Genomic DNA, 25,444 nt, shown 5'->3' with positions numbered 1-25,444 from the left:
TACTCCTGATCACCTTCTTGTCATCCATGTGGATGGAGATGGCCTCATTTCAGAATGAGGTGCTCCATCACCTTTCCAGGGACTGGGGTACTGCTACTGGCCAGTAGTTCCCTGGGACCTTCTTCTTGCTCTTTATGAAGACTGGGGTGACATTTTCTGTCTTCCAATCCTCAGGCACCTCTCCTGACCAGATCTTCTCAAAGATCTAGAGTATAGTTGTAGAAGAAGATCACGCTGTCAGCAACTCTCTGATACCTTATGTGTGCTGGATGTGGAGGAGAAGGGGTGAGACCAGAACGGCAACTTTCAAATTCTATGGTTCAGCAGCGGTAGTGCTGTGAACTACCATGCAAAGAACATTGACCAGTGGACCTTTCTCAGCACTGAATTGCACTTCGTGGTACTAAACAAGGGGAGGTTGTGATCAGCCACTGGTGTCTGGGCATCTACAGTTACAGTTTCCAGGTACTCACAAATGCTGCAAGCCATGCATGCCAGCTTTTATTTTACAGCTGATCGAGATGAGAATATTTATTATTTATATATCTGGTTTAAATTGATCACTTAATTTCTCATTTGCTATAATGCTCTGTAAACAGAATCCAAGAGACTTTTTATTTGTGAAGAATTAAAATCCTCTGTAATTGGTCTGAAAGCAAGTTTTGGAAATCTGTGATGCTGGTTGTGCTAGTACAAAAGATGACTCATTATTGGAACTTTAGGTTCAGGTTAGATGCCAGTCAACAATTAATAAACATGTTTGGAAGTCTGTCCCCAAAATGGAAAGGCACAGGATGTACACATCCTCACTTGTTTGTTCCACAGGATACGGATTGTAACTGATGTTTTATGTGGGCTGTGGAGAGGTGGCGGCAAAAATAATAACAAATCAAAGAGTTCTCTAGGAAAATCAGAATGGCCACTCTGTGAGTCCTCTGGAAAGCTTACATTGACACTTTTGTCTAAACAAGTCAATGCAGATGTACTCAGTTAAAAATATATCTCCTTTACAAAGCTATTTGCTGTTTTGACACCAAGTATAGCCATAATTGCTGTGTTAGTCTTCCCTAATGTAGCTATCACATGAGCTTGTGAGTCAACCCATTAGAAGCTTTTCCAGTTATGAACCATGTCAATAACTGAGAATATAAGTACTCTTACAGCACTGTGCTTATGAAGCAAGTAAAGAAAACTAAAGTCATTGGGCCACTACCCCTTTCAAAACAAGTAATAAAGATGTTTTCCTCTACCTTCTCAGCTTTATTGCTTATAACCAGTCAATCAAAGTTCAAAAAGACGTGCTCTTTTATTCTACCATTGCTACAGCAAACCTGTGGTTTGTCTCTAATAACTTCTGTCTATCTCGTTATAAGCCCTAATTAATGTTTAATTCCTTACAAAAGTCTTCCATTAAGGATTCACTTTATTTCTGGGAGTCATGGGGCCATCACAACTAACATGTATCATTTGTTTGACAGTTTTATGGTTCAGCTGGAACAATTTGCAGAGCTGTCCATCAGTATCTTCCCTGTAGCTTTCCAGCCTTTCTATTTTAGTCGTGAGGTGCAGAGCAGAGCAGAGTAACAGGCCACTAAGTGATACTTAGAAACTGAAGGATTACAGTTCAGAAAAGCCACTGGAAATACTTTGCCTAATAATTTATTAAGTTGTTTTAGTTGTTTTGGAAATGTTTAATGCTAGTACATTAGAAGAGGAGAGAAGAGGAGTTGTGCTTCAGAGATATCTTCTCAGCAGTACAGGACTTGCAATATTTTTTGTTTAATGGGTTTACACAGCTCTCTCCATCAAGAAGTAGCACTGTGAGTTGTCAGAAGCTGTAGAGATGACAGATACCTCTGCTGTCTCAGCATGCCCTTGGCAGTGTACTGTGAAAGCCAGGTAAAAGCCTTCCTGTGCTGTCACAGTGTTTGGGCGACACTTGATAAGGCACCAGAAGGGAGAAAGGAAGAGATGCCAACAACTTGATCTGTTGGGCAGCTCTGCAGGTACATTGCCTTGCAACACCAGAACAAATATATGCCCTAAGCCCTCCAGAGCTGGGCAGTATCAAGCTGTCTGTGATATGGCTGTGCTTTAGGTACTTGCATATAATTCTATATAATATTATTATTATATAGAATTACATGCAAGTACCTATATCTAATAATATAATTTGGCAAATATCCTCCCCTGTACTACCTGTCTTAGACTCATAACAAACCTTGTATCTTGACAGAATTACCTGTGGTTGCAGTTGAACATGAGCCAGTAATAAACAGTGACAGTTTGGGAAAACATTCCCATTTCATTGCCATTCCAAATGATGGTGCAGAATATTCATGGCCAGCATTTCATACAGCTTTCCCATGAAGCCCATTCTTCTACAGGAGCCCAGTCCCAGGGCTACAGCCTCTTGCCAGGTGCTTCACCATTTTATACAGTGCTCCTTAGAGGCTTTTTGTAATGGCAGGAGTCTGCTAAAATACACAGTACTGTCGTGTGAAAACCTCAGGTTTTGCAACTCAGCCTATGGCCATGCTCAGTCTGATGCAGACTGAGAAAACATGTAATCCTGAAATTATGTGGGCACAGTGGTACCCAAGCTAAAGTAAGGTGCACTTGTTGCATGGCTTGGAAGATTTTTTTGCTGTGCTTGCCCACAGGTTTCCATTCAAGGAGAAGGTGTAGGTTATAATTATGGGTAGATAATTAAGGGGAAATCTTCTCATGTAAGGTTTTCTTATTTGCACAGTGGAGGAGTGGGTGTGCTCAACTACACTGAGTACTCTTCCAGGGAAAAGAGCTCTTAAAATAATGCATGTTAAAATGGGCTGGTTTTGAAGATCACACAACATATTAAAAGAGAGCACAAGGTCATTCAGCTTCAGGGGTTTGCAGCTGCTTCCAACACAGAAATGTGAATTCTTCTGCACAGCTAGAATTCCCAGTTTTACCTCTTTCTGAAAATGGACTGGTAAACTCACTGAACTGGAGCATAACTGCTTTCCTCCAGAGCCCAAAACACATTTAGCAGCTCAGCAGATATGAGCATTGCACACTCATTTTGGATTTTATGGATATATGCATCTGTACCACTACATTCTGTGGTACAGCCTAATCTGGACAGAATAGCACTATTGGAGGGATGACATTAACACGTCCATTTCAAGTAGTCCTTGCACTTATCCTTCCCTATCTGTTGACATGATTAGTAAAAATGTATATGCATGCACACACACAAAACCAGATAGATGTTCCTCTTACCAGGAAAGTCAGCTCTCAATTTCTTGTCAATCAGTGGTTACTGTCTGCAAACAGGTCTCCTCAGAGCAATGACATCCTACATTATTTTTCTACATGGTGGCTTAATTTTTCTTCATGGGACATATTTTGCTGCTCCCAGATTTCTATCTGTCTACCTTATTTTTTCCAAACCAGATGCTCTTCTGTGACTTGTATTTTGCAAACTTCAACCATACTGATAAAAATTTCTTCACAGTTGTTGAATTTTTTTGGTTGAAGGTGGAAGGATGAAACAAACTACACTAACAAGAGAAACAAAATAGAATTGAGAAATATCTTTGATAGCTAATTATGTAAGAAGTAAGAAAGTATTCTGTGGGTACAGGCGACCAAGGCAGTAAAATCTAGAGGTGTTTATCAGCCTGGCTTTGAATTTTAATAGTATTCCCTTCCTAAAACTAACCATTTTCTTTTCAAGAGATCTAACTTCAAAAAGCCCTACAAATTAGAATTTAAACACAAATTATTTTACCTGAAAAATTTCTGCTGTACACAGAGGTGACCAAGAAAAATGAGGTGCTCTTTGCAAAAAATGTGTTGCATTTAATTTTTTGCCTTCTTGCAAACTTTGACATTTTCTGAATTGCAACTCTTCTGGCCATCTCTAAACAAGGATATCCTGTTGGCTGAGCCACCAACACTTCAGTTCCAGCAGATGTTAGCTGTCATTGCTGCTCACTTCTCATGGGTCTGCTCAGGGAATTTCACCCTTTGCTCTTCCTTGTCAAGCTGCAGCTCATTGACAATGTAAATATGTCAGACAATCACTGACACACTCTTGCTTCTCCTAGTGCTGATGTTTGACATGGTGCCAACATGCTGTGATGCCCAGTTGGCACTGTGTCTCAGTTTTTCCTCTTCATCATGTCTTCCCCCTAATGTTCACCTTTGTGGCCCTGGAACATTTTAACTGAATTTACACCCTGAATCCCAGGTGTGTTCTGCCAATTTATATTTACCTTCTCCACCTTTGATTCAAAACTGCTGCATCTAGTATAAATTAATGACAGTTGAAATTTTTATGTATGTTCCTTTTATGCACATTCCATCTCAACACATGCTCTGGCTTCAATTACATCTTCATATTTACTGCCTTCCTTTAGCAGGATGATTTAAGATGCTTTTAATAATGTATTAATGGAAGCTCTGACAAAAAACAAATCACAATACTTAGTTACAGCACTTAGCTGCCCAGCTCTATTGGTGATTGCTATCATATGTTTTGCACCAATTTTTGCTTAATCAGATACCAATATAGATGAGTCATGACCTCAAATACCACAGATGTACAATATTACTGGTACAGTGCCTTGAGGCATCTATCATATTAAGCTGACACAGGACTTGCTGCACAGCCTCTGGAAGCCTGCAAAGGAATTGTCAGTTTTTTCCTCACTTCTGTCACCCAATTTCGTCCATAAAAACAAGCAAATTATTATTCATGTAACTCTACCCTTATTATTATCAATCTGAATGTCTTCCTTGTTACTGCCTATGTTTCAAATTTTAGAGGATGTTGGGTGGTACAAGCATACATACATACAGTGAATGGATTCTATGCCAGTCTCAGAGCCTAGAGAAGATCTGAGGTGCAAAACTTTGTTATCTTGTTGTTCCAGATGAAACAATGGGAGGAAACAGCATGGGATCTAGGTAGCCCAGCTTAAACCACCCAGAAGGCAGAATTAGCTATGTCCTGCAGAACAAGCTCTGAGATGTCTCTGTCTGAAGTTTCTGCAGCAGCAAATCTTTTTCTACTGATAGCAGAGAAAGCCTTGAAATGGATGCCTCGTTTCTGTATAGCTAGAGCTAGATGGAATGAATCCCCATTAATCAGATTCTATACTTCTGCATGAGGCGAAGACAGGAATATCTCAGCTCTGCCTAAACCTAAAATTTCATCACAAAGACTGTGGCATTGGCAACAGATCACCAAATACTCGTAGTCTAATTCTAAGGCTGTGTACAAAACTTGTAGCCTTTCCTCTTTAGACACTGTCTTCCGGGATGATAGCCAGTGGCAATCCTTCTGTAACTAAAGTAGATCATGTTTTAAATTAATTTTTCCCCTTTCTCCCTTTCTCAGTCAAAATGCCCATTACAAGATTGCTGATATTCCTTCCAAAAGCTTTTTCAGACAGAGCACAAAAGAAAAGATGGTTTCTGACCATAATGACATCAGGCTTTCTTTTACACTTTTTGGCCAGAGGCACAAGATGTATTGATGGCTCAGCCTGTCCTAGAAATGTCAGAACGCATGAGGTTTACAAAGCCGTGCATTAAATGAAGTGTACAGAACTCTGTAGCTGTCAGACAGTAATTTAACAAAAATAAAGCTTTGCTATTTAAAGAGTCAGTCAGCTTTGCTGATGGCCTCCTTCCTCCTTCACTAATACAGAGATGGACAAGTCCAATGACCTACCAGAAGCAGGATCTTGCCATTTAGTTCTTGTTAACCTAAATGCTTCCATTTGTGCCTTGAGTTACAAAATGACTGTTTTGTTAGCAGGATTCCTGTTCACATAACAGAGGATGAGGCACTAGGGGTTTTTTTCTGAATTACCAGAAGATTTGGATCTTTATTCATTATCCATTTAAATTGGAATGGACTGCTAGTCTTCTCTGGCAGACTTGAAGTGCTCTCCTTCCAGATGCAAACTTAAACCAGCCCCAAAAGGTTAAAATATAGTGTTTCAGGACCTCTGGAGCTTTGGTCACTTACACTACAGTTTCTTCATTCTTTATGATCCTGCTGATTTAAATTCTGTCAGTCCCAGAGCAGTCTTTTTCTCACCATACTTCATTTGAGAGCCATCAATTAAGCAAAGGTTTAAGGGGTTCAGCAATTATTTTTTAAAAGGATTAAAAATATTCTCTGCTAAGGAAATGGTTTTTTGCCTGGGTGGTTCTGCTTACAGAAGGATGGCATAATTTTCTAAGGATAAAAGAGTGCTCTAACTGTCCCTCATATAAATCAAGTGGCAGTTGAAATATTTTGCAGAGGAGGTAAGTCATTATATGTTGTCTCCATTCATGGGAGATGTCACTTAGCTGCTTGCTCTTCTGAGACTGTTGTATCTCACTGCAGTCATAGCATGCTTCCCCTCACCAGGAGCTCTGTTAGGGAAGTTTAGGTTTGGCCAAATACTCCTTTAGTTCATTTTTTACAATTTGTCTAAAAGGAAAATAATTTTTTTTTTGTGAGAGTCTGCATGATTTTTTTGCTAAACTGTAGGAATGGCTCAGGTAAATAGCTTTGGGCTATTTAAAACAGCACCACTAAGGCACATCAGCACAATCTAAGTACAAGTTCTATGGCACTGTGCAGACTTATTTTTAGCGCTGAGATAACAATTTTCTCCTTCAAAGAGATCAAAATTCTTCAGAGACTTGCACCAGTTCCTTCTGGAGGGGAAAAATGTCTTCTGTGAAGAATTCTGAGGAAAGTCTCAGCTGGTGGGAAATCCAAACACATTTAATGTGCTTTATTGCATGTTAAGGATCTGACATCAGTGCTGCTCTAAATCTCTGTACTTTGACTGGTTTTCACAGAGTCTAAAGAAAAACATTTACACAATTTCTCAGCTCCACATGGAATCTTTACAGGACTATTGAGATCTGATCCTGGCTGTTTCTGTTGTTGGTTTTGCTCTAAAATTTTTCAAGAACTTGTGTCTGTAATTTTTGCCAAAAGCACTCCTCCTGACCAATTTCCAGTGAAATCTGATGAAAAACAGAAAAAGAGGCTTATTTTCAGATGAAATTATGATTGTGAATATGTCTGACTGTCCAGAAAGTATCTCGTAGTAACTAGTGCATTGAAGCCCATATTTTCATGTTCAATTTTTGTTGACTCCCCTGATTGCCCAGTCTTTTGGGTGTTCCAATTGTTCATGTGACCACTGAGCTCCTCCTTTTCCTCCTTGCCTTGCCTCTCATGCCAGTTTAGAAATTGACACCTCTGGAGACTGTCTGCTTTTCAGTGTGTTTGTGCAGAGCTCTCGCAAAGTAAATCTTTTTGACACTGGAACTTTTTTGACACTGAATTTTGGCTGTCCATGCATTATATGACTGCATCCTCACTTCCCACTTTAAGGTATTAAGGAACTTCATAAACTTTAAATGGTGGTTTGGGAAAACAGGCAGAGAGGGAAATACTGTGTTCACTCAGACACAAACATTTTTACTACTACTTTTCTTGTTCCAGAGTTGTGATATGGTCTTGTCTTAGGTTGCAATGCAAGTTGTGACCAAAGTATGTATTTTATTACCATCTGTTAAAAGCAGGTGGGGCAGTGTTCTTTATTTCTTCCACAACCCATCCTCCCTCCAGGGGATATCTTCTGTTAATGGCCATTGAGTCTCACTGCATGACTGATAAAATTACATCATCCCATTGGAAGATGCTGTGCCCAGGGGGAGGAGCCAAGCATTCCTACCTGGATAAAACCTGAGAATCAGAACAGCAGAGGAGCGTGTTTCCACTGGATTTCCCAGAGGAAGATTGGACCCATCTACACCACCACTGGACCTTCAGAGGAAAACTACACCCTTTACAGGATCATTGCTTCAACAGAAGCACATCTGTCACTCCAGGAGGACTGCAGCCACCTTTTAATTGGACTGCCTCCAACACCCTGACAAACAGGGTGTCAGGTTGTATTCTGACTCTATCAATGGGGGTTTTTTTCACTTCTGCGTTTTTCTTTTAATTTTCCTAGTAAAGAACTGTTATTCCTATTCCCACATCTTTGCCTGAGAGCCCCTTAATTTCAAAATTATAATTTGGAGGGAGGAGGTTTACATTCTCCATTCCAAAGGAAGCTTCTGCCTTCCCTAGCAGACACCTATCTTTTCAAACCAAGGCAGGTCTTCAGGAGCAAAAAGGGAGTAAGATAATAAGAGTAACATTCTCACCAATTGCTAGGGATCAACACTACTCACAAAACCAAGCACAGATAATCCCAAACAAGACTGTTTCTTTAAAGTCTACAGGAAATGAAGGATAAAGACATCTCACAGACGCTAAAATGAACAGGATTACTTAAACTTCCAGCCCAGGTTCAGATTTTTTTCATTTGTTTCCATTTAATAAGGCAAGTTCTCACACAAAATTTTGAATATATCTTGAACATATTGCCCACTTTGCCATGTGCAGACATCCTTGTAATGTCCATAAAATGTTGTAGTATCCTGGGAAATGTTGGGGAGTTGGACATTGAAGAATTTTTAAGAGAAATATTAGTAGATCACTTCGATGTTCCAACGTAAGAAGTAAGGGATGAAGTCTTGAGAACTTTCAAACAAAGCTTGCAACCTCTTTTTGATATGTGTAGAAGCTGTGTCCTTCAACTTTTTCATCACCTTGGAAAGTTTCAGATTTCAGGGCAAGGTAGTGTAATAAATGCCAAGCCAATTCTAAATCAATGAATGATTTTATTAATTAAAAAAAAAAATCAATGAACAGAATTTTGGGTAAGTCAACAATCAGACAATCAGTGTCGAGTCCCAGGATCAGCACTGGGTGAACCTTAGCTGCAGCCTCTATCATGCCGTAGTTCCCCCTCTTCACGCTTTCGGTTCTGTGAGTCCAGTTTTTGTACAGTTTCTTTAGCGGGACCGAGCATTACTTCATGCTTTCTTTGTCCCTTCAGTTTTTCTTCATATTCATGTAGATTCATCCTCACTGTCTGTCAGTTGAATAGTTCTTCCACGGAGAGATGAATATTGGATACAACTTCTGAGAGTCGTGCATTGAGATGCACGTCCCCAATGATGGAGCAAGGCCCACCTCAATGGTAATGGTTGGGTCGTTCGCAATCCCATCTCTGGAGAGGACCCATCTTCTTTGGACCCCCTCTCCTTTTCTCTTGTAAATTTGGTCGTTCCCCCGTTCCCAGCAAGGTCGTTCTTCGATTCCTGAATCTGTCTACCCCCAGTATCGTATGATTTTATCATTTATTTTAAAGGGCACATCTTGATTTATATTATACATACATTATAAACATGAATTATCCCACATCATTTATCACAGTAGCATAAACATTTTCAAAGGAACATTGATTAGTTTCATTACAGTGGAAATCTGAGAAGAGAATTGCAGAATTCCTACAGACATGGATTATTTACCTCATATATTTACAAGCTCTTTCAAATGGCACTTTTTTTTAATGGAGTAGGGTGCCTGCTGTGAGCTCAGCTTTCAGATTACCAGCACATTGCTAAGGCTTTCCTCCAGCATCAGCAAGGTAAATGGATTTACTTCATTATCCAACCTGACAAAACCTCTCCCCTTCCTTAGCTTCTCTTAAGTTCTGTCCTATGATAGAAGATTAGTCTTACAGTTATGTTCAGATTGCCTGGTCTAGACATGGTATGTTTCTATCTCAGGTAGAATCTGACATGTAATTATATAAATGGATACAGAGTTTATCACCATGCAGTCAAACATATGTTATTTCTGCTGCACTTGTATATGTTGAGGCCCAAATATTCCAGGAGACAAATCTTCTTATTTGAGAAGATTTATCCTTCATCTTCAAGCTGGTGTTCTTGCTACTCCAGATTTTAGATAAAAATTAGGACAGGTACTGTATTTAACTCATTTCCCATCCATTGGTCTTGTTTTCTATATGTGTTACTAATGGTTGAAGCAAGAATAGAACTGTTCTTTATTTCACCCCTGCTTCCTGCTCAAACAGGAAATATTTTTTCATCACATATTTTTCTGTCTACTTAGTTGCCCTTCCAAAGGTCAATTTTTAATGAGTTTTTAAGAAAAATACATTTCTGTAAATGTGTTGTGAATCAAAAACTGCATGAAGGGAACAATTCAAACTGAGATTTGTCCCATCTGAAGAAACAACAGACAGACTATATATCTCATTTGGAAGAGGCCACGTGGTTAGTCAGCACATGTATGTTAGTTCACTAATCACCACAGCTCCTGCCTAGCTTCAACACATGCTACTTTGTACCCCTTAGGGATCTAAAACTGAGCAAGTGGCTGTTGAAATACTGGAAGTTTGGAGGGAAAAGATGCATACGCAAAAAATAAGGTTCCATCTCTCCTCCAGCTCACTGACCAGCCCATTTCCCTAATGACAACTATGATTCTTCTTTTTCAATTGTTAGGGGATTTTTTTCTTACTAATTAGTTTAAAGACTCTTTCCCTCCCCCCTTTTTTTTCTTTCCCCAACCACCAAGTTCTCCATGGATTTTATTATTTCTTTGAAACACACACAAATTTGCTAAAATATTGTAAAGATTAAATCTTTGTCCACTAGAACACAGCCTCAGAGTAGTTATTCAGTCAGCATATGAATTATTGGATCAGCAAGAACACTGTTAGGTGTGCTCCGTTCACATGCTGCTTGAGTTTCTTGCTCTTTCCAATGGTCTATTGTTTCATGAATTTGTAAGGGCTAAAACTTGCCCTTGTAAGGGCATTTGCATCTTAATCCCTTTTAGGCTAGGCAATTTCAGACATTCAGCCTGGAACTCTTTACTGCAGTCATATTCTCATCATTTGCTAGCTCTGTCTGACCCTGTACCTTTTGTTTAAGACCTCTACCCTTTCCACTCGTCACACTCATTGCTATTGCATTTTCCCTAACGATGTTGCAGCTATATCCATTATCCTCACTACAGGGAAAAGACATGAGGAGACGCCCTCATAGTCACTAAATCCAACATTTTCAGGATGTTTTGTCATAGCATCCCTTTAAGCATTCCCATTTACACTTCTGCTTGACTTGTGTTTTTCCCTACTTAAGAAATGCTAAATTTCTTAGAAATAAAATGTTGGCTATACTAGCATCCCTGGAGGCAATGTCAGTATAGAATTTGGTGTCTTCCACAAGATTCTATTCAAGCTTGTGTGGTCTTCATGTTAGTTCTGCTATCACAACTGTGTGCATGAAGCTAGACATTTCTGCCAGCCTCTCTCTGTTATTGCTCTTTAGAATTGCTGCAAAATATTTTGTGATTTCCATCTTGGGATTGAGGAGAAATGGCATCTATGGCGAGGAGCTCAAAAGAGAGTACTGAAATATCCAGTGCACCCTCCCTACAGTGCCAAAGTATGCTTGCAGCAAAGAAAGTTATTTACATTAGAGAAGTGTAGAAACATATATTACTTGTTCAAAACCTACTCCCATGAAGTGTTGCTTTAGTAGAGAATTCTAAAAAAGCTGAACAAAGGTGATTGGTTTGAAGTTTATTTCCTTGAAATGGATCAGGTCTTATCAGCCTGCAATCTCTATCAAGTTAGAGGAAGATTTGGTCCAAGCTGAGCGTCAGTGTTCACATGGTGATGAATTGCCCATGCAGCACAGACATGGAAAAAGGACTAGTCTATATAAAGTTTTCAAGCTAAACTATTCCTTCATCACTCAGAACCTGCGGAGCTTCATGTTCCAGCCTTTAGAGATTGTCCTTCAATTGCCTGCTCAATTTAAGTATGTCCTAGTCTCAGAAATCTCCCCTCTGTGAGTTTTAGCAAGTTTCCTGTTTATCTTGATTTAGCTAATGCTCAAGCTATCCAAGGCTGACTACAGAACTGTCAGTCAGATGGCAGGACTCGACTGATTCTTTCGGTATTCCATTAACTTCCTTCTGCTGGCATCCCTTTTTACTAGCTAGTGGTAGGACACTAGTAGGAGTCCCATGCCCAAGGAAGCGCTGTGTGTGAATATGCAAAGAGGACCAAGTTCTTGGTCCTGTTTGGTTGATTGATTGGTTGATTCCCTAATAGCTGTCTGCTTGCAAAAGCAGTGAGTAGCAGAGTAGTCATAAAATTAAATGCTGCTGAGGTCCCACTGAGCTATTTCATGGCAGGCACCACAAGCAAATGCATAGGTAGCCCTGAGCAAGAAACCAGTGAGAAGTGGCTCAGATCCCCCCAGTGCTTCCAGAGAAGCAGAGGGTGAAAATTTGCAAACTCACTTGGTTAGTGGTAGTTAGCAAAGAGTTGACAGACAACTTCTCCACTGGATACATGGACTTCTCAGCAGCTGGTCAGGACACGAGTATCTCGTGATGGAAAAGGTGTTTGTCACAGAGCTGTTTGTAACTGTCCCACTGCAGGTTAATCCATTGCATTGTCAAATCCTACAAACAACTCAGATACAGCTCTCCAACAAAGGACCACTTGGGTCTAGAGAAGGAAATCAGCCATTTAAACCTGAGACTGACTCAAAATGGATCTGTCATTAAGACTGCAAATAGCACGAGGGTGCATGACTTCAGCTCCTGGGTACATAGGCAACCCTCAAAGTGTGTCCTCTTGTTGTTGTTTTTTTTCAGTGTCAATAACATGCAGCTTTTACAACATCAAGCTCCGGTTGTGAAATGCATCTATGTGCTAGAAAACTTTTTGGTGGGCAGATTTTGTGCATCTCTGTAAGCTGCTTGCCCTCTTTTTCCTGAGCCACCTTACCTGAAGAAAAGAAACCAGAGATCTTTTTCTGAGTGAATATATGCTTGGAGGGTAAAAGTATATGTAAAAGGACTAAATCAGCCTCTTCTTCCACGCTTGGAGAGTGAAAGAAAAATTAAAACTTGTCAATATATGTTTTCTGTTTGAGCCTGGCATTTTGATGGCTCTTTCAGCCAGTTCATATTAGATTAAACTAGGTACCTTCCCAAGCAGCAACGATTCACAACTTTTTGCTCTGCTTCCAGCTGGCATCCTTGTGCTGAGGCAGTACCTCAGCTGGTCTCTCTGCATTCTCCATTTGGAGGCCTCATTGGCTGCTCAGTTTGAACCTTGCCTTCCTCTTCAGCCTTTCCTGAAGGCAGCACCCATTCCAGCATGGTCTTAGCAGCACAGTCCCTCCTGCCATCTGCTCACTGAATGACTAGTACTGCCTCCAAATTCAGCCTGCTTCCCCAGACCCTTGCTCTCCATAACAAAGCAGTTCTTTCCTTCTAGTGTGGCAGTAAGGATCATCTTTGCCAGCTGGCCTTGCCCTGCTCTCCTCTCTGGAGGGGAAGCACACTCATTACTCTCACTTCTGAAGACATTTCAGTCTGCAGATGTGCATGTGCAGATCTGTTAACTTCTCCTACCTGATTCCCTGGCCTGCTACATTTTTTGGAAAGAACAAAAATTTTGAAAATGTCAAAACATTTTAAGTTGGGGTGAATTTGTTTTCAAATTGTATGTGACTACCTTACTGTGTGTCATCCTGCTAGAAGCACTGGATTTTAACAGGAGTGCATATGCCATGACTCTGCAGCCAGCCAGAGGCGTCCTGTGGTGCCACATGGCTGTGTAATTCTGTTAGCCACAGCCCACCATGGGCACATCAGTTCAAGAAGACAGTATGAACTTCATTTGGTAAGGTGAGGAAACTGCAAGTTTATGGACCTGGGCTGTTAACACCATTCTGATGAACATTTCAACCTGGGAAAATTTGGCATAAAGCAGAATTTTTTTTGTGGTTTTTACTTTTTTCCTAGGAAAATGTTGGCAAAATAGAAATTTAAAAGACAAATCACCATGCTGGAACTCACATTTTCATTTCAAAATTATTTGCAAGGAGAATTTATATCTAACTACAGCTTAGAGATGCCTTATAGCCATGCTTTGTGGTATACACATATACTGCTGCTTTTGAGAGGGCAAAATTACTCCCAGACTTTCAGACATTCATGGTTTTGTTTCTTTTGCTTTCGCATCTCTCTGCAGAAGCCTCCCTCTCTCTAGTGGGCTCTGGAGTAAGGCTGGTGCCTGTAATCCTTCAAGGTTTACTTTTCATACCCCAAAACTTGTCATGGGCAACTTGGTCCAGTTCAGGGATCTTCTTTATGCAGTCAACTCATTCCTAAGTATTTTTCTTCTAGACATTTTTCTTCTCTTCCTTTCTATCCATAGTTTAACAATTTGTATAAATAACAAATTACTTTCTTTTTCCACGCTGCAGCTTTGCTTCTGTATTTTGTAGTATGAAGGGCATTCTTTTTTCATTTTCTGGCTTTTTTTTTCTTCTCTCTACACTTACCCAACAATGTAAGTGCCTGAAAATGCAGCAGCATTTCAGTTTCGATCAAATCATTCATCCAGTCACTCGGACTTGCTCATGCTGGATTGAGCACACATAAAAAAGATTCCCTATCTGAGCTGCTTTCTGGGCAGCTGGATGGCACTAAGTAACCCGTGGTGCCTTCCACCCTGCTGCAGCTAAACAGGACCTTCAGTTTCTCAGATCCTTTTAATACAGATTCTTTTCAGGCATGCCTGTTGCAAGGACACGTGTACTGAACACCTGAGGAGGGAACATGAATCAACCTCTAAAGGATCATGAGATCAGGTTTTTTTAACTTCTATGATTAATAGTAACACTGTTGCAGAGAACTTGGCCTGTAACAGTACCTGGTGGGTTTTTACTTTATTGTGCTTCTCCATTTCCACACTAGCATACCGGGACAGGAGACTACACAGACAAGGAAAAAAAACAGTCAGAAGAATTGATGTTGTAAGCTGACTTGACTGTCAGGAAAGAACTTAGCATGCTTAGTTGCTTCTGTCAGATGGCAGTAAGAAGTCTACTTGCCTTGGATTTATTCACTGAGAATACTCTCATGCAATCACTTGATGCTGTGCTTATTTCAGGGTTCATATGGCTTGTGGTAGACGTGTTAAAACCATATAGCTTTCATTTCAATCACCTGAAGAATTGGCCCTCAGCTAAGAAACTGCAGCTGTTTCACCTCTGTGTATTCTGACGGGCTCACTCAGGTGATCACCGGGCCATAGCTAAAGCAGCTGCTTTAGCACGAGGAGAGTTCTTAGCCCTTGGGTGAAGGGCTGAGTGGATGGTCCCCCTGCTTCATGATGGCTGTCCTGTGTCTTGCCTTCCCCCTCTCTCCTGCACTCTTACAAATTCCCTGAGGCAGGGGTGTGGGTGACTGGAAATGTGAAGTCACCTGATAGGATGCTGCCTGACTCCCTTCGCTCTGCACGGCATAAGCTCTCCTTGCATATTGGTAGTGAAAGCACCTCTGCAAGGCTTTTTCCTCAGCAGGCTGCAGAGTTTGCTGCAGATGCAAACTAGAAATTCATCCTTCTACTGCCTACTTACCATCAGGAGGGTTATATGTCTTCTTGCCTCTTATTTCTTCCCCCAAGCCTCTGTTCTCAAAAGGAAACTCTATTCTGCTGCTAGCCATGCATCCTGAGACGCGGCTGTGTTGGTGTTGCCCTGCTTTCTGTGTGTGGGCATTCGTGTTCACATCCTTGATTAAAGGTAGGCTCTCTTTGATACCAGTTTATAGGCTATTTTCTAGTTACTGTCTCTGCTTCTTTTTTCTTGAATAAATTAAATATAAAACTTCCACCAGCTATTTCTAACCTGAAATCTGTAACATTTTAGCAGTATTTGAAAAGAGCTAAAACAATACTAGTTTTCCAACGTGAAACTCTTCACTTTTGTTTGATAACTAATAAAAAAACTATTTCTAGAAAACAATAGAAATAGATAAGGGGTCCTAGTAATTTCCTTTGGTGCTTGAATTGCAAGTGCTTAAATAATGCAGGCTATGGATGTGCATGGTCAGTACTCACACTTTCTAAAGTGAGAACTTGATCTATTGTTTACTATTGTTTATGGTCTTTGTTTTAAATATGTTGCTGTCATTTCTGTTCACAACTCTCACTGAGTTTATCAGGATTTTTTGCTTTTAGGACACATTTGTTTTGAAAGTCTCACTTCTGCATATAGCCAAAATGTGTATTAAATATAGTGTTTGTCTTAGCAAAGCATAAGAAACTGTCTTAAAGCAACACCGTGAGATAAGACCTAAATACTTGTCTTGTTTTGTTCCTTCATTTTAAAGCATGTATCTATTAAGGAGACATTGGGAAAATTTCAAATGAAACATGATTTCAGATGCATATGTTTTAGTCATGAGACTTCATGTAGTTCCCACAGTAGTATACTTCCAATCACAGAGCTATGGGTGGTGATGGTGAAATCTGGAAAGAAATTTTTTAGTTCTTTTTTGAATGAAACAATACATGATATAAAAGTATCCAAACTTTATAGACATTCATGTGTCTTCTCTGAGTGATGCTGAAAGGATGAAATAAACCATCAAGTTTTCAAATTTTTACTAGAATTTTCTTTCCATATGTGTGAGAGACAAGTAACCAACATTTCATCTTGCAGTTATGATAATGCCCTGCAATGTCAGGATGCTTTGTATCACCATAGAGATGAAATCTCTTTTTTTTAAGGACAGGGGAAGGGCGGTCTAATCATGAAAGTGCAGCATACTGAGACCAACTGTGTCCCTGCAGGACATCTGCACATCCACAGGTCCTTGTGTTGACTGAAAGATATGTAAATTGCAAATTTATGTCCTATGTTGTGCCAGAGAGCATGCTGCCCGGCACAAACCCCTTCTATGCCTTCTATGTTTAATATTTGCAATCATAAAGGCTTATCATGGTTACTTGTCTGATGTGTTCTAGTGTAGTTTGGGAGCAATGCAAGAAACTTACGACAATGAGTCTGAAAACAAATTTTTCCTCAGTGGTATCAGTAATATCATTGAGATCATCACATAGTTTTGATAAAACAGCTGTGCACAACATGAGAAGGAAATTGTAAATCTTGATCTTATAAAGTATTTTTATTTTAGGTGCTGAAGTACAATAATGTATTGTAATAGCAAAATTATTCAGTAAAATTCTTCTTCTGAGTTGATGTTGCCAGAACCAATAAAATTAAATATTTGCCTTTTGGAATCAATGTGTATAGCCTTTAACACTGTGAAAATAACTGTTTCAGGTTTGGACTATGCGTAACAGGTTAGGAGCATTGTTCTTAACTCTACAGTGAGTCAGCTTAGTGCCTGTCACATACCTTGTTTCTTCTAAGACATTTGGTCTGTTCTTCATTAATGAGAGGTTACAGTTGTAATCTGCTTGTTCCCAAAGAACAGTTCTGTATTGCACTGATGTGTGCTATTCTATAAGAAATGTTAATATTTCACTTTTTTCTTTCACAGAACTTAATAAATGAACTTTCTGTAAAGAAAAATTGTGCTATCTAAAGAGTGGAAATATCAATTGTAAGGGCAAAATGCAGTCATAATGTTTAAGATTAGGAGGCATCATTGTAGTTGCCTAATCACCGGGTAGAGTTTTGATACAGTAGTTGCAGCCTCAAGTTTTAATTTTTAAGTAGCTATGCTTTTCATAAACAGCCTGTTTTACCAGGAAGACTCATAAAGATTAAATCTGTCACATTTTGACTTCTTATATTTCACACTACCTTATTCTACTTTGGTGTGATACGAGGGTGGGCCAAATGGAGGCTGATAGGCTAAATCCAGCTTAAGAAACACAACCACTGAAGCCATTCCCTTACTATTTGAGGAAACAAGGAGTAGCCAACATTCTACAGGAGGATGCTTGCGACTGACAGCATACTGGCAACCTCTCCTTTCTGTGCTCTGGTGGCTTTAAACATGTTAACAAGCGCAAGATCCAGAAACACAGCATAGACCAGTTTGTTATCCAGAAACTTCTTCCCCTTTTTCTTACCTCTGGCTTAGCTGTTCTTTATCTTTACCGATACAGATAACACAGCCTGCGAGTCAGAGGAACGGTTATTTCACAAACTCTTCTCCCAGTACAACCAGTTCATTAGGCCGGTGGAAAATGTGTCTGATCCTGTCACTGTGTATTTTGAACTGGCCATTACCCAGCTTACAAATGTGGTAAGACTGACTGCAGAATACTGGTGAGCTTTGGGGTGGTGGTAAACACGTGGAAACAGCTGAAGCAGGAGATGTAATTGTGATGGCTGCATGCACCCACAACTCTCCTAGCTTTCATTTCATGTGTATCTAAGAGCACATGCTGAGACCTTTGCTGTTCAGTCAGACAAGTTGTTCCAGTTGCTTCAATGAGTGGTTTGAAATGACTCAGGTTCATTTCCTTACTCTGTAGCATCAAACCTCCCTGCTTCAGGTAGCAGCCTGTGCCCCAGGACAGAGGTACTGAATGTTCAAGCCCACTCTTCAAAGGATTAGCACACTCCAGAGACACCTGATGAGTCCATGTTGTATGTAGCATGTGACTAGTTCTCCTGTGGGGCTACTGAATTTTCCTAGTAGTCCTGAGGGAAAAAATATTTTCCTTTTTTGCATTCTTTTTTCCAATCTATTTGTTTCAAAATAATGTAAAGGAAAAGTGGGGCGAGTGGAAGAGTGGTGCTTTAAAGCATGGAGGTGGGGATGAATGTTGCATGTTTTGGAATGCAAATAGGTGTGGGGCAAACATGCTGGGCAGGACAGAGGCAATGTGGAAGAAGCAAAGCATCACCTTTCTGATGAACAATTGCAGTAAGTGACTGTAAAAAGAAGGTCCCTGTATAAGAGTTACCTAATTTAATGCTGGTAAAGTGCATCTGCTCTAGAGGTTTGCATAGAAATTCAAAACACTGTAAACCAGATGCCATTTTCCTTGAATCTCGACCAATTCTGTACTGTGTAATCAGAGCTTTTTAAACACTGAATCCAACAAAATACACACCCACACGAAGAACCTTATTCCTCTGGTACAGGTCAGAGCAGTTCTAGGTTGTGTGCTCTCCTGATACTTAAATGCCTTGCAAAACAGTGGAGTTTTCTGTATATCCGACATTTATGAAACATGATTTTTCAGTAAAGTTTTACTAATTTTTCAGTAGGGTTGCACACAGTGTACTATGTGTAAACCTCTTGAAAGATGCTAGAAAAAATGTGCTATCAGTTAATGTGAAATTCTATTTTCCAGTTTTATGGGCCAAGTTTTTTGCCATCTCAGGATACTATAACTGTTTACGCCTGTGTTTCTTTATAGGATGAAGTCAATCAGATTATGGAAACAAATTTGTGGCTAAGACATGTAAGTGACTGTGTTGCATTTCTCATGCATTTTGCATCAAAATGATGAAATGTGTGTTACTTGTAAGTTACATCTAGGAACAAGTTTTTGTTTTGCAACAAGGATTTTTAAAAAGAATAAGAAGAAGCTCCACAATTGAAAAAGTAATTTCTTCATTCTTTTTACCTAGAAGTTACATCTTCTTTCTTTCCCATGGGATATATTCTTATCCAGCTTCATGATGATTGGTTTTCTTCTGGAAAATCTAGCTGGAGGTACTCCTTGAAGAGTGATTAAATATGCAGCTCTGCAGATCTAGGTCATCTCCACAAAAATATTTATTAGAAAAAGGAACATGCCTCCATTATTCCTGATAGTTTTAGTGTTTTTACATAGATAAGGAACCCTAGAGGACCTAAACTGCTGAGAAAATATAGCTAACTTGCATCATTTTTTTCAGGCACTGATTGTAGTCCATGCATTTTTCTGTAAAAGGTATTGTACTTACAATAGGTGAGAGACCATGGAGCATGGTCCCATGGTGGGGCAATAGACAGCAAAGCAGGATTGCTGCTGTGCATCCCTTGCTGTATGTCAGTAGTCCTGTGGAACCAGTACTGCCTGTTCATGTGCAGGTGGGCCAAACATGGGGGTGCTATCTCCTCTGGTGCTGTCCTCCTCTCACCTGTGGGGTGCTGCACCAAGGCCCCTATTTTCTCTTGGCAGTGGGGAGGTAACCTTTCACAGACAAGGCTGTCTGCTGATGTCGCAAGAGAGAGAAGAGATCTCAGCATGCCAGCAGTTTGTAGCAATTGGCATCTCATCCTATCACAGAGAAGAGAGTAGCAATCCATGAGAGCAGTATTCCAGTGTTTCTCCAGGTCATAGCCTTGCTGTCTTTTGGACCATTGTCCCCTTCTCCACATGCTACACTTTATCATAGTCTGTCATGTTACAGGAAGATCTGAGAAACAGATAATTGTTGGTAGCTTGAGGTTTTATAATCCTTGTCCATTGTTCTTCCAGATTTGGAATGACTACAAACTGCGATGGGATCCCAGACAATATGATGGCATTGAATTTGTTCGGGTGCCAGCAGATAAAATTTGGAAACCAGATATTGTCTTGTATAATAAGTATGATGATTAATTTTACCCATTTTATTGATTTGTTTGAATCCTTCTCTCAAAAATATCCCCTTGCAGCACCTATGAACATACCCATTACATTTTACGTTTATGGTAATTTGTTTGTCTTTGCCTCATTTGTCTTTCCAGTGCTGTGGGAGATTTTCAAGTTGAAGGCAAGACCAAAGCTCTCCTTCGCTATGATGGGATGATCACCTGGACCCCACCAGCTATTTTTAAAAGCTCCTGTCCGATGGATATTACCTTTTTCCCATTTGATCATCAGAACTGTTCACTCAAATTTGGCTCGTGGACCTATGACAAAGCCAAAATTGATCTTCTGATCATTGGATCTAAAGTAGATATGAATGACTTTTGGGAAAATAGTGAATGGGAAATAGTTGATGCTTCTGGCTATAAACATGATATCAAATATAACTGCTGTGAAGAGATCTACACAGACATAACATATTCATTTTATATTCGAAGGTTGCCAATGTTCTACACCATCAATCTGATCATTCCCTGTCTTTTCATCTCATTCCTGACTGTGTTAGTTTTTTACCTACCATCTGACTGTGGTGAGAAAGTTACTCTTTGCATCTCTGTGCTTCTCTCTTTGACTGTATTTTTACTGGTGATCACAGAAACAATCCCATCTACTTCTTTAGTAATTCCCCTAGTTGGTGAATATTTACTCTTCACAATGATATTTGTGACTCTGTCAATTGTCATCACAGTGTTTGTCCTCAATATCCATTACAGGACTCCGACAACACACACAATGCCCAAATGGGTAAAAACTGTCTTTCTTAACCTGCTCCCCAAAGTCCTGTTGATGCAGAGGCCACTAGAACAGCAGAAAAAAAACACCTCCAGAAAAAACAAGAAAATATCAGACAGTAAGTTGGGCAAGTCGAAGCACAGCAAACACAAAGACACCAAACTGCACAAGGAGCACCGGTGCAGGCACTGTGATAAGGCAACTGAACTCCCTACCACCAAAAGACAGCTGAGCCATCAGTCACTGAAATGGATGGCAGAGCACGTGGAGTACTCCCCAGAGGTGAAGGATGTCATCAGCAACGTCCAGTTCATCGCAGAGAACATGAGGTCTCAAAATGAAACCAAAGAGGTAAGGGACGTAACCATCCCATTAGGGCTTGTTTGATCATATTGAAACCAAAGGCGATGACAGGGTGGGGTGCCTGTCTGTAAAGATCAGGAGCTAGTTCAGCAGGGCACATGTCCTGGTAGGAATGTGTTGCAGACCATCTAGGCAGGATGAACAGGCAGATGATGTATTCTACAGGAGGCTGGAAGAAGTATCATGATCACCAGCCCTTCTTTTCATGAGGGACTTCAACTTGCCAGGAAGCTGATGAAGTGTAACACAGCAGAGAAAAATCAATCTAGGAGGTTCCTGGAGTGTGTGGAAGATAATTTCCTGACACAGGAAGCAAGCCAACCAGGAATGGTGCCCCACTGGACTCACTGTTAGTGAACAGAAAGGAGATACGACATTTGGAGGCTGTGGGCACAGCAACCACAGAATGACAGAGTTTTCAGTTTGAGGTAAAGTTGTGAGGGATGCCAGCAGAACTCTATCTCCAGCAGCTAGACTTTGGCCTGTTTAAGAAATTGATTGCCAGAATCCCTTTGGGGTGAATCCTGAAGGTCAAAGGAGTCCACAAAGGCTGGATGTGGTCTAAGAAGGAAATGCTAAAGGTACAGAAGCAGCAAGACAGTTGTTGGGGAAGAAGACCATCTAATGGGTTTGCCTGTGTGAGATCACGACTATTTTTTTTCTTCCCATTTGGCATTACTGTCCTAGAAAGTGGTGCATATCAGAATTTAAAGAATTCTGGGGCCACATGCTCATGTGTAAACACAAGTAACTAAAAGAAGCTGCAAAAGAATTTTCTGACACCGAGAACACACAAGGAGCAGAAATTCTCTGACACTTCAAGATATTTTTAGAAGTGTTTAGAATCTAATGAAACATATATCTTTGCTCTGTCAAGGAATTTTTGCTTTTGGTTTTGAAGTTTTTTAGATGCTCTGCGATGGTAAAATCCATTTGAAAGCTAAATACTGCTGTATTTATATTGGAAATCACATAAACTTTATAAGGGAAATGTCGATATGCCTAATTTCTATTAAAATAGTTTATTGAAATTCATACAACTTCTGTGAAACCTAAAGATCACCTTTATTCCCCCCTTTCCTTATGCCCTGCAGAAGATATTTCATCTGAAAGCAAAACTTATAAATTTCTGAATAAAGGAGTTAAGCAGTGATAGAATTCATAGAGTGAGCATGCATTACATGCCAGCCTGGAGCAAAAGACAGGAATCTATCGCCACAGAGAAGGATGGGGATTGAGCTGAGCTCTGCTTAGTAGCTATGGCCTTAGTGCTTTGCTTAACCCAAACATTTCCACCCTGCTTTCATTATCACACCAGCTGCATAAAACATATCCATGTACTGATTCAGCTGCTCTCTCTGATTCTCTGCCAAAAAGAATTTTTGCAAGCAGTCATCCGAATAACTTGCTGTCTTGACTATACAGCTCAGGAGAAGTCCTCCTTTGCTAGTTTTGTTGATTTGCACTTTGCATATCTCTCCTACCACATGAAATTTTATTCTTAGTCCAGTGTGTTCATGAGCAGCTTTGTATCCTACCTTTCAGAACATACTAGAGATAGGAAGCATGATTTTTCATTTACAAAATTCCCCACTTCAGGGGAAAAACGGGATTTGTTCTGAGGCAAACACTGAGAAAAAAACCTTATTCTGGAGGCTGCTTCTGCTTCAGCCAGATATACAAAACAATATGGGTGGTTTATGTAGTAGTCCTATATAAATAAAAGTCCTTTAAAAATTGTAGGAACATTTATAGCTGTTGGATAGCTGTTGGAGTTTTTCCTGCATATTCTTTCATGCAAAGTACAGCTTCCATTTCTGATTTTCAGAAATCTTTCAAGGTTGTTCCCTGACTATCAGCCTGTTTCTATCCATGGTCATGTTACTATCATGGCCACCCTCTTTTCATAACATCCCTATTACTCAACCCAACACTAATGACTATTACAGCTATCCTCTCAGTACCCTGGGAGGTTGGATAGGATTAAACTAGATATGAATTTAAAAAGTCTTACCTTATTCATCTGTTTCTCACCTGGGCTGAATTGCCATTATTATAGTTTACAATTTCAAACTTACCCTACTTAAATTTTACTTATACTCCCTAATGCCTGCTGCTGTATTCCTCACCCTCCACACCATCTAAATCCTAAACCCAGTATTTTCTTGAAGGAAAATATAATAAAATTGGGAAAACAAGTGGAAGATTGCTCAGCAAGAGTTCTTAGCTAGTCACTAGTTTATATGCTTGAATGTTCTACTGATGCAGTGTTTCTTGTGCAGTACAAGTTTAAAGGGACAGTTTAAAGGCCAGCAACTTCATTGAATGTGGTTCTAAGGTCTATCTCTCAGCTATACAAAATCCACTCTGTCCTGCTTAGCATATGACACTGCAGTTTGCTCAGCTGGAACCCCTGCTTTGCCATAGTCCCTGTGTCTATGTGTCCAGTTTCCTGAAATCAGTGGGGCTTGACTGGTGAGACAGTGTTTCAGATCAGACCAGAATAGCAAACTGTGTCTTGTGTGGGCTGTCAGAATAAATCCTTCAATAGGATTTAGTGAAGTGCAGTTGTGGTCACTGTGCCTGCTGTTAAACCACCCCACTCTGCATCCACTACATGATCAGGTCCTATTTGTTAATATCAGAGTCATGACCATGGGTGGGCTACCCTCAGACTCAAATATTTAGAACAACGTAGCAGACTAGGACAGTGTTGTATGTTCTCAGCCAAAAGTGATAAAATACCATTAGAAAATCAGCCCCTTCTGAAGAGACTTGAAAACTGCAGCAACTGTAAGCATTACAAGCAACATTCCTGATTTGCATGTGTGTTCTTCCTCACTTTCAAAAGCACAAGGGGCATTTCTACTGCATAATGTCAATTCACAATTGTATGTAACATTACATGTAATTTACCCTTTTTTTTTTTAAATTCTTTTGCAGGTGGAAGATGATTGGAAATATGTAGCTATGGTGATAGACAGAGTATTTCTCTGGGTATTCATAATTATTTGTGTGTTTGGGACTGTAGGGCTTTTTATCCAGCCACTAATAGCAGAGACATAACTCTGTCCACTGCTTTTTATCCACTTTTGCTCTTGTTTCATTTTTGGTTCAGAAATTTACCTTTTATTTCTCTCTTCTAACATAATCCCTCTACTCACCGCCTTGTCAGCGCCCAGCTACAGAATGTCCCAGAACAAGAAAGTATGTGTTTACACTTATGTTTGAAATCAGACAGATCTTAAGCATTTTAATTGTATTTGAAGACAAACAGACTTAACATTAGAATATGGTTACTATGTGAGATACGTTTGAAAACTGTCTACTTCTAAAATCTTTTAAAATTAGTTTGATCTACCATTTACCTTTCCATGTGACTAAAGTCCTCTTTACTTCCTGATAATGAGTACCAAGACCTTGATGAGCTTCAGTAGGATTTCCAAGCCACATATCTCATCAGGTAAACAGTGGTCTTTGTCCACTCTGAAAACTTGTGCTCGCTCAGGCTCAGACATAAACCCAACAGAGAAGGGTTTGTCCCTGAGTAGCTACTTGTCATAGACAGAATTGGTTTGACAGCACTGGACTGATCTGAGGTTTTGTGTTTTTAAAACTCAAGACCAACCTAGATTATGCATATCACAGCAGAAGAAGGTTGGATACCATGAATCCTGTGCAAAGCTGAGCACCTTGTTTCAAGCAGCTGTGCAGCAGTGTTCTGTTTCCTGGCTCCTCATGGGTCTGTGGCGTGTGTGTAAAGCTCTAACTGTAGGGCCATGTCCTTTGAGGCTGAGGTCGCTGCTCTGTAACCAGGTCCCAATCCTAGTGTGCTTCCTCCTGAAAAACTTAGCAGATGTGTTCCTGACGTGGTTTCTGTAAAATGTGGATGGTTTACCCTTAAGTCCCTCGTTTGTTGATATTCCTGTAAATTTTGTGCTGAAAAGTTCTTCTTTAAAAGGCACCGCTACAATTAAACCAAATGA

The 25,444-nt window shown here is 40.0% G+C and overlaps 1 protein-coding gene across 1 annotated transcript; it reads left to right on the top strand.

Moving 5' to 3' along the window:
* Nucleotides 1-15,461: 15,461 nt before the first annotated feature.
* On the top strand, nt 15,462-24,524 carry CHRNA6 (cholinergic receptor nicotinic alpha 6 subunit). Its single transcript, XM_063422323.1, has 6 exons — nt 15,462-15,555; nt 17,895-18,034; nt 19,161-19,205; nt 20,211-20,320; nt 20,462-21,446; nt 24,402-24,524. The coding sequence occupies exons 1-6, from the start codon at nt 15,477-15,479 to the stop codon at nt 24,522-24,524; spliced, it is 1,482 nt and encodes a 493-aa protein (XP_063278393.1). The 5' UTR covers nt 15,462-15,476.
* The last annotated feature ends 920 nt before the right edge of the window (nt 24,525-25,444 follow it).

The sequence above is a fragment of the Prinia subflava genome, chromosome Z (genome assembly GCF_021018805.1).
Source record: "Prinia subflava isolate CZ2003 ecotype Zambia chromosome Z, Cam_Psub_1.2, whole genome shotgun sequence".
NCBI classification, from domain to species: domain Eukaryota; kingdom Metazoa; phylum Chordata; class Aves; order Passeriformes; family Cisticolidae; genus Prinia; species Prinia subflava.
This window is presented reverse-complemented; position numbering and strand designations above follow the sequence as displayed.